Below are 15,560 nucleotides of genomic sequence, written 5' to 3'. Positions count from 1 at the left end.
AATTTTATTACATTGAAGTTTGCCTTCTGGAAGATTTGAAAAACCAAAATTAGAAAGAAAAAGAAGAAAAAAAAGATTGAATTAATTTTATTTTTTTTGACACAATAGCCCATAACATGAGCAGTTGAATTGAATGGAAGAAAGCGTGTGAATTTGTTTGTTTATATGTATATTTGTATTTCTTTGACTGGTCTTTGCTCTCTCTCTCTCCTTTCTCTGTTCTTTCTTTGAAGAGAGAGAGAGGGAGAGAGAGAAAGGGTCACCGGCCGCCCCCGCCAAACGTACCCTCCTCGCTTCTTCCTTCTACGATAAAAGTCAATTTTCCTGACCACCTGCCCAACCGGTAACCGGTCCCGTTCGTCCACTATGCGATTATATTGACCCCTTTTTTTTTTCTCTCTCAAATTTCAATCTTCAATTGTTGATTTCTTCATCTCTGGCCTTAATTCTCATCTGGGTATACGAGTTTTCGGAAAAGGTTTAGTTTTTTTATTGAATAGGATTTTGGCCATGTCTTCGTCCACCGCTGGAGGTGCTGGATCCAATGATTCCAATGCTGCCCGGAGACAAAGCAAGAGACCCAAGTGTAATTATTCTCTTATGGGTTGTCATTTATTTTTTTTGGCTTTTTGGTTTGATTTTGGTGGGTTTTCTTGTGTTTGTCGCTTGAGTTTTTGGATTTTTTTTTTCTATAGGGGAGGGTTGATGGTTTTGTTGAGGCTATTTTCTCAAAGGAGGATGGAGTTTTTCTCTTGAGACCCTTTTTATTAGACTTTGTTAAGCAAGCATTACCCCTTTTTTAATTTTTTTGTAAGGAAATGTTTTTGACATGGATTTTTGTTGTTGAGCTAGTTGAGGATCATTTTTTTTTTGTAAGTTAGATGGCTTGTTTTGATTCAACAAACTATTGCGTTTGTGTTCTTTGTTGTTTCTAATTGCACAGAACTTTGGTGACTTAAGTTATTTGAAATTCTTCAAGTTAGACAGTATGCTTTGATTTATCAACAATTGTGTGTGTCCGGTTAATTTGTTTTGAAGAATTGCTTTTGACATTTGTTGAGCTAGTTGTAGAGTTTTATTGTTGAGCTAAATGAGGAAGTTATACATCAAGTTTTGATTTATCAACAATTGTGTTGTGCCTGTGTTCTTTGTTGCTTCTACTAACTTGAACATTTTTTTCCTCCCAGACTCAAAGTTTACACAACAAGAACTACCAGCGTGCAAGCCTATTCTAACACCACGAGCAGTAGGTCTTCCTGTTTGGATATGTTGTCAGTGATTTTCTTCATGTTTTTAGAAGTCATGATTTACATGGTGTATTACTTTTCCATGCAGGTTATTTCAGCATTCTTGATTGTCACCATTGTGTTCATTCCCATCGGAGTTGCTTCGTTGATTGCTTCGCATGATGTAAGTGCAATACTTTTTGAACTTTGCTTACCAGTTCTGTATATTATAATTTATAAGTACTGCTGAGTGCTGATTTTGATTGTATCTATCAGGTTGTTGAAATTATTGATAGGTATGACTCGCAGTGCATTCCGGCAAATGTAACAGACAAGGTGTCATACATTCAGACTCCTGGAGAAAAGCCATGCAACAGGGAGCTACATGTAAGTTTTCTTGATGCTGATTTCTCTAATTGATGTTTAACCATTATTTTTATATTAACTCTGCTCCCATAATTGATGAATTGTGGATTTCAAATTTTGATGGTTGCTTCATTTGTTTGTTTTCTAATACAATTGATCTTGGGAATAGGTGGACAAGCATATGAAGTCTCCTATCTATGTGTACTACCAGCTTGACAACTTTTACCAGAATCATCGGCGGTATATACTCCCTTTTATTTCTTGTGAAGTACACAATTCTATCATCACTTTGAATTTCGTGATTACCAGCCAATGAGAATTTTATTGTTATTTAATAAGGATTCAAGTATTCAACAATGATTTATGGTTGGCTGCAAAATATCTTACACAATCCTCTCTTTCATGTGCATGTTGCTAACGAAAGTTGTTGAGTTGCACTAAACTTCAGATTTGGTGTCATGCTCTCCTGTTAGTCTGCCACAATTTTACAATGAAAGTAGAGAAATAACTAGTTTGACATCTGGCATGAAATTCATTTAAAAGCTATCATGTATAATGCAAAAAATATTTTAACAAATAATAATTGTAAATCTTTGAGTTGTAAGCTATGACTCTTCTTTAACTTGAAGAAGTTTACAGAATTACATCAGATATAAAAGTTTAAGAGGCAATGATATGAAATTATGAACTTCTTTATTTTTCATGCATTCATCTTATATTCTGAATGGTCTATCACCTCTATGTCTTTAGTGACTGGTTCCTTCAGTTTCAAAATTTGTTTGATTAATAGTGGAATCTAATACAGATAGTTCTTTTTTATAATTATTATAAATGTTATTTGGTAATTTAGGTATGTTAAAAGCCGAAATGATGAGCAGCTGAGGGATTCTAAAAATGAAAACTCAACAAGTGGTTGTGATCCTGAGAATCAGGCAAATGGAATGCCAATTGTACCCTGTGGTCTTATAGCTTGGAGCTTGTTCAACGATACATACAGCTTCTCACGCAACAGCGTTAATTTGACTGTGAACAAGACAGAAATCTCATGGAAAAGTGATAGGGATCACAAATTTGGAAGTGATGTTTTTCCTAAAAATTTCCAAAATGGTTCTTTAGTAGGCGGTGGTCATCTCGATGAACACACACCTGTAAGTCGTTCTTTGAACTCAAATTTTGATTGGTTAAAAGCATCAATGTGTATAATTCTTGTTTTTCACAAAGCCCAGAATAGTAAATAGAGGTTGATATGTGCGGCAGTCTTTTGTAAGCCCATGTTCAAAACATATGCTTGCAACTTTTGGTTTAATGTTGTTTTGTTGCTACTTAATTATACTTCAGGCTGTCTAATAGTAATGATTGGTACGCATAATGTGTGCACACATAGGTTTTGTATTCTTTTGATCTTTATGTTTTTCTTACTAAAGTTGTTCTCTAAACCACTTTTTGACTTTAAGAACTGAAACTACCAATATAGTTATCATGCTAAAGTTTGGAATAGAAATATCTGGTTTACTATTTGAGTTGAATGTAACTGGCTGAAACAACTCAGATAATCAAACCGAAGACAGGAAAATTAATATGTCTTCTGTAAATTCCCAAAGTGTGGAAGCATATATACAATTGAACAACCCGTCATGTTGTTATTGTGGCAAGGATTGAGCTATTGACCGATTTCTGTATTCAGAATTCCTATTGGGCATGTCATTTTCGCTAGTCCAATGTCCTTGTCCAAATCTAATAAAGTTGTTGAATTTCTAATTATGATCTGAGAGTAGAGTCCGAGAGTGGATATGATACTGTAATTCTAGACACCTTTTGGTATGAACAAATTTTCCTATCCAAGTTTTGAGACCTTTGATGCTCCCAATTTTTATTGATTCCTGACATTGAATAGACAAATGATGATGAATCAGCTGGTGAACAAAATGGCATGTCGAGTTGTGCACTGAAATGACTATCTTCTGTATGGTAGTAAATTAGTAATGGTCCATTCTGCACCATGTCCGATTCAATCATTTGTGTTACTTGTGCTGAGAGGCTAATCTTGAAATAGTTCAGTCAGTCATTGTGTTTTCTCACCTTTTTATAATTTCCAATCTATTTCATTGTTCATCTTGTGATTGTCTTGCCATTCTCTATTTGCTTGCATCAATGAGAAAAGTTGCTCACTTTTTGAATGTTTATGCAACAGTTGAGTCAGCAAGAGGATCTTATTGTTTGGATGCGGACTGCAGCTTTGCCAACTTTTAGGAAGTTGTATGGAAGGATTGAGGTGGATTTGCAGAAAGGTGATGTCATACAAGTGGATTTGAAAAATAACTACAACACATACAGTTTTAATGGCAAGAAGAAGCTTGTTCTGTCTACTACTTCCTGGCTCGGTGGGAAGAATGACTTCCTTGGCATTGCTTATCTAACTGTTGGAGGATTGAGCTTCTTTCTGTCCATGGCCTTTACTGTTGTATATCTTGTCAAGCCAAGGTAATGAAATCCCCTACTGCTTTCTACGTTAGTAGTCTCTTAGGACTCTAGTCTGGACATGGCATAGCATAGTGCTCTTTCTTATTTTTATATTAAGAAGTTTAAGTTTAAATCAACCTCACAAAACCGGCTTGTCGGCTTGTAAGGTGAGGTTTGTTCTACTTATATACTGTAAATCGGCTATATTTATAGTCAATGTAGAATCTCTAACATAAAATATGTATTTGACCAGAAATGGTGTTCAATGCCCTTAATGTCAAACTTAAGTTCTCCCATACCAGGACTTTTTCATTTGCTAACTATTGATCATTACCCCATTAATCAATTTGATTAGAAGCTACATATTGTGTTTCAAGTGTATTGCAAATTAATTGTGTAGTTCATTATGAGAGAGTTTTCATCTGGCATGTAAAGATGGAACAGATGAAAAGAAAATGGCATTATTTTTACTAGAAACTTGTATATATAAATGGCAAAAGCCAAAATATGAGGAGGACATGATGCATGTTGTTTCCCTTCTAATATACTCAACTCTATATCCATTGAAATTGCTAAGTGGTTTCTTGTTTTGTCTGAAGTTCATATGTTTCAACAGCCATGCACAATTGCACAATGGTAGTTGTGAATATAATTAGCTCCTAATATGATCATTGTCTCTTTCTTTAGGCAACTTGGAGATCCCTCTTATCTGTCATGGAATAGGAACCCTGGAGGGCAATGAGCAAAGAAACAAATTGTGCATGATCTTCACAGATTTACACGGCTTGTGCATTATACAAACTACAGTGGCGGTTGTAATTTTGTACATCATCAATATTCACACATGCTAATAAGAATAACCAATCAGATGTTAGGTGTTGTTATTATTCCCTACCCCACAAAAATTCTTTTATTGCCTTTCGGTTTTCTTCCTCAGAATCTGAATATCTTGTATTTTATGATGAATAGTGTTTCAATATATGAGCTAGTTACTTTCATACAATTTCAGAGACATAGGAAAGTTCCTGCTAACTATACCTTTTGGCCTTTTTCTGGAGTGAAAACAGTGGTTGTTTTGTTTAAACGTGTAGGACTCATTCTTCAATGATGTGATGTTAATCTGTACTCAAAGATTGATGTTAAAATGAAAATGAACAAATAATACACATTAAGAAACAATTAGAAGAGACAACTACTCTTTTTTGTTGAACTGAAGTTTGTTAGTTTTGTTGTATCTTTGAATGGATGTACTATTGATTATAATGTTCATTGTATTTTCATACATCTAATAGTTATCATAATAATATTAATAATGGTAATAATATTTATAATGGAAAAAAAATTGGTTGTAATTATTTTAACATTTTCATCTAATAATTCTCATGTTAATAATTCCAGTGATGAAGATTGGTATTGATTATTAAGATGAAACTTCAAAAATTTTAATTGAACAAAAAAATAAATAAATATATATATACTTAAATTATTGTATCTAATTTTTGTTAAAATATTATAACTAAGTAATATTAATGATAATTGCCAGCTCAAGAATTATAATACTAATTTTGAAGTTTTCTTTGTTGATTTAAAAATTTTATCAAATTTAATAATTCAACCTAATCTAATTATAATTGAATCAAATTGCTGAATAACGGTAAACTCAATTCTGCCATGGCTAACATTTTTTGTTTGGGAAATTTGACATGATACTAAAAGCAATCCCAATATATTAAAATCTATTTAGACAATTTTTTTCATAATAATTTCTATGAGAGAAATTAAAAGAAATAGAATAAATTTCTTTATAAATTAAAGTTCATTTGTACACAAGTTAAAAAAATATAAACTTCAAAAATTATAAGAGAATTTTTATAAATTAGTTTATTCATAAATTAATTTTAACTTACAGAAAAAAAAAATCATTTTATTTTTACTTACCTTTCCTTTTAAGAGTTTTCGAAAAAGGCTTATACAAATAGAACCTTGGTCCAAAACACTTCATATTCAATCTAGACAAGATTTTCTTTTTCATGAAAAAATACACTCTAAAACCAACTTCACAAGTAGATTCTATCTTTTAGATTTGTAAATTAAAAATGTAGGTAAGTTAAATCCCTGAAATTCACCAAAGATTAAAGAAAGTATGTTTCAAAACTCAAGATATTCAAATTATCCACCAACAAGATCATCACATATAAAGCTACTCACATTTTCGTGAGATAAAGTTTAATTCTTACTAACTAGATCAACCTTTAATGGCTTCAAACATAGATATACCCTGCAATAAAAAAAAAATCCTTTCAACTCAAGACTTCTCTTGCAATGAAATATTTGGAGACATCTTTGAGATAGCATCAATGTTCAGAAGGTTTCATTCTGATTTTCATCCCTTGTTCTTGTAAAACTGTGGCTAACCATTTCACATTTCATGCTTTAGGCAAAAAAAGCAAACAAGAGGGGCTTTCAATATGAATGATAAAATTCAGTATGACAGTAACAAAGACAAACATATCACCATTTTTCTTTTTTCTTTCTACTGATGTTGAAAGCATATGTTTTCACTGATTCTGGTGTGAGGATATTTTGCAGAGTTGCATTAAAATATATAACTAAATGGAAAAAACTTAAATGAATGAAATCACTTAAATGCATTACTCATGAAACTCTCAAAAGAATGTTGGTTAGGTATGCTCCTTCAGGGTATGATGGATCAATAGGATGATCACATGCTGCTCCAGACTGTCTGAGAACAGTGATTCTCCTGCCTGCCATAGATGCTGCACCCTAATAAAAACAAAGAACAGTAAAAGCAACTTCAGAGTTGAGAATGCAATTGGAACTAATGGATTCTTAGAGTTTTTATAGAATTTGTTTACAAGTATATACATCCAAGGTTGCTTAACCATTTAAAAGAAATCAAGTTAAAATGAAGGTTCTTGAGTGAGTAAAGAATTAGTAAGTATTCTTTAGTCCTATGTGATCCCAAAGCCACAAAAATTTCTCATCAAAATAGAACCATTAATTTGTTATAATTAATTACAGTCCAAATAAGTTCATGCATTACTAAAAATGATGAGAAAATAATCTATTTTGTTCAAATAGTATAATTAAATCACTTTTAGTAGATTATGAAAAGGATGCCTAGTTATTTATTTCTATTAATTATATTTGTATTTTATTTTAACATCAAAACTTGTTGAAATGTTCATTTCTTTCATAGTAGAGGTGAATGTCTATTTAAAAACTAGAAAGAATGTTAATGTCATTTTATTACAAACACAAGAGAGGTGAGTGTTTATTTTAAAACTAAAGAGAATTTGAATGTTGTTTAGCATAACTTCATACAAGGGAAGTGCAATTTCTTCTAAAACAAAGACTTAATTTTTCACTGAACATTTCCTTTTATTGTTCAAAATTATCCACTGTCTGTTGATAAAACAAGGACATAAAACTAGGATTGTTAAACTCAGTGACCTTCAAAAATCATTTGAAAAACAAAAAGTCTTGGCTGATGAACTCAGGTTTTAGATCTAAAGCATATTAATTTACCTGAAGGATACGTAGGAATATCCCACTTTGTGTCACAGCTCCAGAACAGGAACATGTCATCAGAAGACCACCTCTTTTTGTTAGCTGCATGGCAAGCGAATTCAAATTCCTGTACATGCCAGATGCATTATGTAGAGCCTGTAAGGTGATAGAACATTCAAAGAGAGAAAACTCAGTGAGTTGAAGAAACAATGGTCCTGCCAATTGTAAAATTCTGGAGACAACACCAGATCAAACAAGAATTTGCAAGATCTATTGTTTTCAGTTTCAAGTAATTTAAGTAAAGCACACAGTTTCCACAAGTACATAGTTTGAGATTTAATGACTGAAAAGCAAAACCATGGCTTAATCTTATCCTTGTTTCCAATCAAATATTCAACGTGGTAAGTATTTCTATGTGCATCACATATACAAGTACGAGTTCCCTTTGTTACTGTTTCAAAATCAACAACAAATGCAAATAGGTTCAAAATTGGAACCAAATAATCATTCAAAAGATTTGTTTTTCTTTGATTAAAAATAGTTCACCAAGACCAAGAGGAACAATAAATTAGAGATGTGATGATAAGGAATTCCCCCAAACAGAAAACAATATAATAAAAAAGAGAAACATTTGTGGTACGAAGTTACAACGAATTAGAATAAAAAATCTGTCTGCTCAACACAAAGCCCTTCTGACTTTCAAAAGTAATATCACCAAACATTTCAATCAGACAGAAGGAGAGTATATGTATCTGTGATGAATCTGATTATTTCACAACAGAGCCTGTAATCACTAACTCTTAACAGATCTATCTTAATCAAGTATTATAGTAGAATTACTAAACTCTATTGTTCTTTTATAATATTTGTTTTCCAAACAGAGTGGGTTTAAACTTCAATCCTTTACTAGTAGCAAATCAGTAAACTGAAGACAAGCAATGCAAGTACCACTTAATATCGCTAGATTCATTATGAAATATATAAATAACATATATATAAATAACATTTTTAAGATAGTTACATGTTTTGGGGAATAAAAAGGGTATTTAAGTAGCATTAGACCAACTTATGTGAAGATCTTCAAGAAAGTGTCACAAAGAAAGTTGTTGAGAATTTACAAAACTAACTATCAGAGTTGTTAGACCGTAGAAGAAACTGTTGCACCCTGTGGAAACACAAGATAAACTCACCAACAAAGATAACAGAATCACAGACACATATACAAGTACAACCACAACAACCAATCTTATAATATTAGTTAATAACAGAATGTTAATGGACATATTAGAAAATGAAAGAAAAAATAAACCAAAAACATAAACCATATCATAAACAAGTGCTGAGCAAAAAAAATAAAAAAAAATAAAAAATATCATAAACAAGCAAAGAAGACCTCCATTACTGGAAACATAACCATTCATTATATGCAAAAAGACATGTTACAAATTATCTTAAAGATTCATTTTGGTGAGAGTAGGCTGTTTGCAATTTACACACATCGGAAAGTAGGATTAACACACTCATTTGCATCCACAAGCATTTCATTCAATAAACCCAACTCAAGATTAAACTAAAACTAATTAGCATCGCTTTGACCTCTAACCCTCTTCCTTAGTCACCTAAAACCCAAGTGTAAAATTATGGTGTAACATAACAATATGTATGCTGTCATAATTGATACCTTTTTTGTTGGTGCCAGTTTAGGAGGATCAATGATGACAATATCCCAAGATTCATTTCTCAAGAGAGCACCCTTCATAAATTCAGTTGCATCTTCCTTCAAAAAGGATATTCTTTCAGGATCAATGCTGTTGAGTAGAACATTTTCTTTAGCAAGCTCCAAAGCTAGCAGTGATGTGTCAATACCTAACAAAATTGTTGACATAATCAGTCTTGTTAAATCAGATCAGTAGCCACAATATAATACTGATCAAATAAACTATCACTGTATATATTTGTTTCCTGCAAAGACTTTTTAGAAGATTATTATGATATCAAAAGAAAATTCTCCATTGCTACTGATGAATGTCAAATCTACTTTTGAAGACTAGTAGTATTTCAAGCCAGGGAAAAGAAATTCACCTACTTTAAAAAAAATCCTATCAGCAGTGATACAGAATAGTTCTTAGGTTATTATGACTTATTGGGGTGAGCCTATATATAGTATAGGGAGACAAACAATACAGAGTCAGTCATTCCCACTCTTAACTTTTCATTCCCATTCTTAATCTTCTTCTCTAACAAACAGGATGAGTCACAGCTGATATACAAATGATCTGCAGGCAATTGGATGACTGAAAGCCTTTCAGAACAATGGTCCATAATAGTGGTAGACTCTTGCTTGATTAATATTAATAAGTTTAACTGTTAAAATTTACCATTAAATGTTATAAGTTTAGTTCCAAATTTGCATTCGAGTTACTTAACATCACTAGCTCAATGATAGTAAGGTGTATGCATACTTCCTTTCCAAATTTCAAGCATGAGACAGTAAAACAGCCAAAGTATCAACAGCATTATAATGTCAATCGTAAGCAAAGATACTTGCTAGAAAAAAATGAGAACCAACAACATATAACATACCAGTGACATTTAAAGCACCTCCACGCACCGCATTTAGAGCAAAACCGCCACTATAGCAGCAAAGATCAAGAACCTTTAGACCATCTGAAATTCTTGATATAAACTGCCGATTTTCACGCTGATCTGCATAGAATCCTGTCTTCTGTCCCTTAAGTGAAATTGTGTATACAATTCCATTTTCCACAATCTGACAGATGGGAACAACATACCCCAAAATCAGAAAAGCAGTAAATTTCTCATCTTCATGAGTATAATTCCCCCCCCCCCAACTGTAGTAGGTAGTACAACCCCCCCTCCCGTGTCCCATCTCACAGTGACACAAAGAAAGAAAAGATTTTAAGAAGTGAATATGCAGGTCATATTTTTCAGATCCTTAGTTATGGACAATTTATATGACTATAACACATTGTAGAGCAAAAATATACAATTGATGCGCATAACACAAGAATAACAAAACACATAAGAATATATTATGTTCACTCAATACAGAAATTCCAGGGTGTGTTTTCGCCCTTCAGTAAAAATATCACAGTTTCCATTTAACAAGTTCTGTTCAATTACATCTTCGTTAGATATATACATGTTATAAAGTCCGTTCAGTGGTTCTTCAAACTTTGTGATTAACCTTATGGAGCACTTATTATTTATTGTGGCTATTTATCTTGTGTCACACATCGATTTGATGACTCAGAAGAAATCTGTGAAGAAAATAGTAAGGCTGTTGTCTATGCAGAATACCTGTTCCTTTACTAAGATCAAACTCAGGCTTAGCCTTTCTCATACAAAACAATGTATACCCTGCCCCCAAGGTTTGCATTGTTGATGAAGCATTGCATACCTTTGTTCTTTCTGGACATGTAGATGAATGCATTTCTTTTAAATCAGATTCATTCACCCCATCTTCCTTCAAAATATCAACAGACGGCCTCCAATTTATATGATTGATATAATTGATTTTCCTGAGGCATGCCTCTATCTCTGATTTGTATTTCTCAACCCAAGCAGCAGATGATGCTACTACAGCTACATCTCCAAAGACATCAATTATCAATCCTGATAATCTGTAGGGAACAGTCAAACCCAATTCAAAATCATGCAATCTTCTTGATTAGACCTAATTTGCATTTGAAGCTGTAAGGATAGAAATTCAAATAAAAAGAGATATGAATCTGGCAAAATATGTACCACATATTAATACCATGTACTGTTGGTACTTGGTAGAACTATGCATAACTACATTATTGTTAACAACATCGCAAGAAAAAGTGTTGAAAATAAAGATAAATATCATGTATTTATTGCATAGCAATTCTATAGAGATATATTATCTGATATAGAGGGAAATGAGTATTCTCATTATGTGTAATTAATATAACTAGCCTATATAAATCAACTCCACATCATTCAAACACGTGGTCTCAGAACTATTTGTCTCAGTTTTCTTTCCCATTTAACAAAATCAAGAAGATAAAATACATTAATTTATAAAGTGATGAGTAGCCATAATGGTAAATGTAAGCATGCTATGTGTATTATTAAAGAAAATCATGAAATGAAGTTTAACATATAGCATACTTAACTCTAATAATCCAAGTTAGATGAGAATCACTCACACCCAGAGGCTCCACCAAAAACACACCCAATGACTCCCTGCCATTTCCCCAAATTTCCCTCCCCTTTATCTTTGCCACTCTAACCATTTCCCCCTCCTTCAAATCCATCTTCTGACTCATATTTTTTAGCTTAAATGAGCACCTGATAGGGTACATTAAAGTTGACAATTTGAAACATAAAAAAGAAAAGTTCAAACCTTCATCTCTCACCTGTCACCCTCACTGTTGATTAGACGGTATGCATTTGTGTGGACTGATGGAAGACCCAACCTTCTACGCACTTCAACAGCTGCATCAATTCTTGTTTCAATCAGTTTCTCCATATTCAGTGCACAATTTGAATCGCTGTTTCATCAAGAATTAATGATCAGAGGTCAGGTGATGTCAATGGAAAAGCAATTTTACGAATTATTCTGTTATTTAGGAATTATTGCAATTCTTATAAAATTTAGGAAAATATATTTAGGTAAATATTATCATGTTAAGATTTTTTATTTGATCAGAATTTCATAGCTTAGGCAAATCACGTTTTGGCTATGTTATTAGAACTTATCTAGAACTTTATTATCTATGGGTTTGTAAGATCCAATTGCAATGTATAGGAGTTGAGTCCAATATTGCAAATCTGGCATTCTAGTGTGGGGTTTGAGCTCTCTAATCACAATAGTTAGCTTTTCTGGTGTGGTTTCCCCAAGGAACTTCTTATCAATTAGTATTAGAGTTACTTTTTGTATCTAAGAAAGGGCTACAAAGGAGGGTTTTTATTAGGAAGTGAGTTTAAATTTAACTCATCTTCACAAAACCGGCTTGAAAGGTGGGGATTGTCCTCCTGTAAATTAGTGAATTGTTCCACAAAGAGTATTCAAGTGTTTGACTCTTCCCCTTTAACAGTAATCTTTGAAGGGTGAGTTCCTCGAGTGTTTTGATAATTATCAATCAATATCAAAGCCTTTTCCACCATGTCTCATATCTGCAAATGAGTGCAGTAGCTGGTGACGCATGCACTACAATGGTCAACCAGGACTAGTCAAAGGGCTAGTGTACAGCCAACTTGCATGAGCACCAAGGCTGCAGAGCATAGTGGAATGTTAGAATCCAAGTGCAAGGTATAGGACTTGAGTCCTACACTGAAAGAGTAGGATTTTAATGTGGGGCTTTTAATTCTAAACCTTGGACTCTCCAATTACAACAGCAAGCTTTTGTGGTTTTGTTCTCCCAAGGTTCTTATCAGAGTTCTTTGTACCCTTTAGATTCTTATCTTGGTTTTATCAAGGTAGCCCCTTGCCAAGAAACACACTACATACACACACACACACATATATATAATATACAAACCTGGTAGCTTCATCTTGAAGCTGCATGAGCCGAACACAGAACATAGAAACCGAGTTATACAAGCCCCATCCAATTGGTTTCTCAGTCCCATCTGCTACAAGAACAACATCTCCAGTCTTAGGAGGTGGCCGCCCAATTATTCTATCAACAGCTCCACTGTACACCATTGGGTTGCCATCCTTAAAGATTTGTGTCTTCCCCTTTTTCAGTACAACCTTTGCAACACCTACCAAACCCAAACTATTCATAAAATAATTCAGTGAGTTTAAAAGAATATGACTTTCCCATTTATGACTGTTGAACTAATCCATAGCACCTCCTGCTTTCTCTGTAAAACATTATTAATCCATAATCATTCCTTAAAAAAGTTACACATTTTCCTTAAAAAAGTTACATTTTTTAGCCCATAAATATGAGTACAAAACTCTCTGTAACTGCATGAACAACATTTGCCCATAATTTCCCGCAACTTCGATTTACAAAAACTACAACTTAAAACCCCCATTCAGGTACCCTTCTCTTCAACAAGCATTTTAATTTAAAAAAGTTGTTAAATTTAACTAGTGAACCACTCCATACCCAACATCACAAAAATCTCACTCTCTCACTGAGGAACAAAAAAACCCAAATACATGCATAACACGCGCAGAGAGAGAGAGAGAAAAATGAAACCTTTTGGTTGATGGAGAGCAATTTGTTGAAGGGTGGCTGTGGAAGCTGGTAGAGAACAAACAGAGAGTGACTTCATCAGCAACGTTGGAAGCTGCTTCATTTCTTCTTCCGAGTTCTTCTCCAGCGATTGGTTAGTATGCAAGAAAATAAGAAAACTCAACAATTATATTTTATTTAAAAATAAAACAATTAAATATATTATTTATTATATATTAGAATTATATTGTGAAAAGAAAAACTGATAATAAAGTTAAATATTCTTATCATTGTATTTAGAATATGGATAGTTATTCTTTTTAATATAAGTGGAATCCTTTTTTCATTATCTATTAGTTTATTTTTCATTTTATTTTTTGTTTTATTGTGTTTATTTAACTTTTGTATTTTTTTATCGGTGTTTTTTTGAATTTTTATATTATAAAAATAAAATAGCAAAATAATTACTTATACTGAATAGAAAATCTAGTTAAATATTGTTAACATAAACACCTATATTTATCCACATCTCTATTAAAACAATATACTTTAAAAAAAATAAAAGATTAAAATTAAATAGTTATTTTATAGTTTAGAGATTATAATTTTATTGTTATATAAATATTATATCATTATGTATTTTACTACTATTTTGATTTAATAAAAAGTGAAATATCCAAAATAGTTACAAAATGTTATAACAAAAGTACATATCATAGACATTTTAACTTTGGTGGTGTATAATTTGGATATGTGTAAAACGTAAAAAGTACATAAGTAAAACGTAAAAAGATACTATTTTAACAAGATAAAAATAAAGGATGGAAGATATAAAATAAAAAATGAAAATAGATGGTTTGGTAAGTACAAATAACTAAAAGTATTTTAAAAAATGTAAACCACAAATCTAACTATTTTATTGAAAAATACTTTCTAAAAAATATATAACTATATACAAATTTATATATAATATGACCACTCTTTCTTTTTCTCTTTTTACAGTTTTTAGTTTTATAAGAAGTATGTAATTTAATTATTTTTGTTAAATTTTTATCAAGAACAATAATTGTTAATTGTTAATGATGTGGCAAGTGCAAGTGACACTTTTATTATGTTTTATGTGAAGTCTCCTCATCAATTTCAATCCTAAACCTTTTTCTCTTCTCTTTCTCTCCTAACTCTAACCAACTTCTTTCTATCACTTTTGCAACAATGATTTTTTCTTCATCATTTTATCATATCTTGCATCACAGTAAAAAAACAATTTCCTCCTCATTTTTTAACCCTCAAATTCACCCTTTTATTTCTCTCTTTCTTCAATCCTCCTTCTTTATTTTTAACCACAATTTGAATTCACAATTTTTACATTGAGGGTATTGCCGAAGCTTTTGGAAACACTGAAGCTTTTGGAAACACTGAAAGTATTGGAAAACATTATGAATTTGATTTTAGAAGTATTATAGAACATTCAATAGAATAGAAGAAAAGATTAAAAAAGATAAATAACAGTAAAGTTATGAGTGGTCAAAGACTCAGCAGCACATCCTGTGACAATTTGACAGAAGAGACCAAATTATATATTTTTAAAAAAATTATTGAAACCAAATTAACTTTTTTAAAAACCATTATAATAAATTTAATATTAATCCTAAATATAAGGATAAAAATGTAAATTATACCTTAATTTTATTATCAAATAACTTGAACAAAACTCATTCCGTCGAAAAATATATAAGTAACTACAAACAAATTTATTCAGTCAATTATAACGACTTTTCATTTTTTTCTCCTTTTACAG

General features: G+C 32.0%; 2 protein-coding genes across 5 annotated transcripts; one reads left to right on the top strand and one right to left on the bottom strand.

The window, feature by feature from the left end:
* The first annotated feature begins 150 nt into the window (after positions 1-150).
* LOC137830080 (ALA-interacting subunit 3) lies at positions 151-5,055 on the top strand. Its single transcript, XM_068637200.1, has 9 exons — positions 151-343; positions 501-586; positions 1,188-1,246; positions 1,336-1,410; positions 1,503-1,613; positions 1,762-1,832; positions 2,443-2,740; positions 3,784-4,073; positions 4,740-5,055. The coding sequence occupies exons 2-9, from the start codon at positions 511-513 to the stop codon at positions 4,792-4,794; spliced, it is 1,035 nt and encodes a 344-aa protein (XP_068493301.1). The 5' UTR covers positions 151-343; positions 501-510; the 3' UTR covers positions 4,795-5,055.
* LOC137830062 (uncharacterized) lies at positions 2,048-13,936 on the bottom strand. Of its 4 annotated transcripts, none has more exons than XM_068637172.1 (9): positions 13,787-13,936; positions 13,115-13,340; positions 11,990-12,124; positions 11,005-11,227; positions 10,167-10,353; positions 9,265-9,449; positions 7,602-7,739; positions 6,708-6,836; positions 2,048-2,066 (listed from the first exon to the last, which is right to left on the bottom strand). In XM_068637172.1, exons 1-8 carry the CDS (start codon positions 13,884-13,886, stop codon positions 6,708-6,710), a joined length of 1,323 nt encoding a protein of 440 aa, XP_068493273.1. In that variant the 5' UTR covers positions 13,887-13,936; the 3' UTR covers positions 2,048-2,066. The 4 variants fall into 4 exon arrangements, with proteins under 4 accessions (XP_068493273.1, XP_068493263.1, XP_068493291.1 ...); XM_068637162.1 differs by lacking the exon at positions 2,048-2,066 and adding an exon at positions 6,185-6,330; XM_068637190.1 differs by lacking the exon at positions 2,048-2,066 and adding an exon at positions 6,185-6,330 and having other exon boundaries at positions 13,115-13,354; positions 13,787-13,927.
* Between the last annotated feature and the right edge of the window lie 1,624 nt (positions 13,937-15,560).

Source organism: Phaseolus vulgaris, chromosome 11, assembly GCF_000499845.2.
Source record: "Phaseolus vulgaris cultivar G19833 chromosome 11, P. vulgaris v2.0, whole genome shotgun sequence".
NCBI lineage: Eukaryota > Viridiplantae > Streptophyta > Magnoliopsida > Fabales > Fabaceae > Phaseolus > Phaseolus vulgaris.
The sequence above is the reverse complement of the archived record's forward strand: the minus strand, read 5'-3'. Positions and strand labels throughout refer to the sequence as shown.

Coding starts and splice junctions, on each gene's coding strand:
- LOC137830062 (XM_068637172.1), bottom strand. CDS start 13,886: ATGAAGCAGCTTCCAACGTTGCTGATGAAGTCACTCTCTGTTTGTTCT. Junction 10,354..11,004: donor CATGTCCAGAAAGAACAAAG/GTATGCAATGCT, acceptor CCCATCTGTCAG/ATTGTGGAAAATGGAATTGT. Junction 9,450..10,166: donor AGGTGCTTTAAATGTCACTG/GTATGTTATATG, acceptor CAATTTTGTTAG/GTATTGACACATCACTGCTA.
- LOC137830080 (XM_068637200.1), top strand. CDS start 511: ATGTCTTCGTCCACCGCTGGAGGTGCTGGATCCAATGATTCCAATGCT. Junction 587..1,187: donor ACAAAGCAAGAGACCCAAGT/GTAATTATTCTC, acceptor TTTTCCTCCCAG/ACTCAAAGTTTACACAACAA. Junction 1,411..1,502: donor CGTTGATTGCTTCGCATGAT/GTAAGTGCAATA, acceptor TGTATCTATCAG/GTTGTTGAAATTATTGATAG.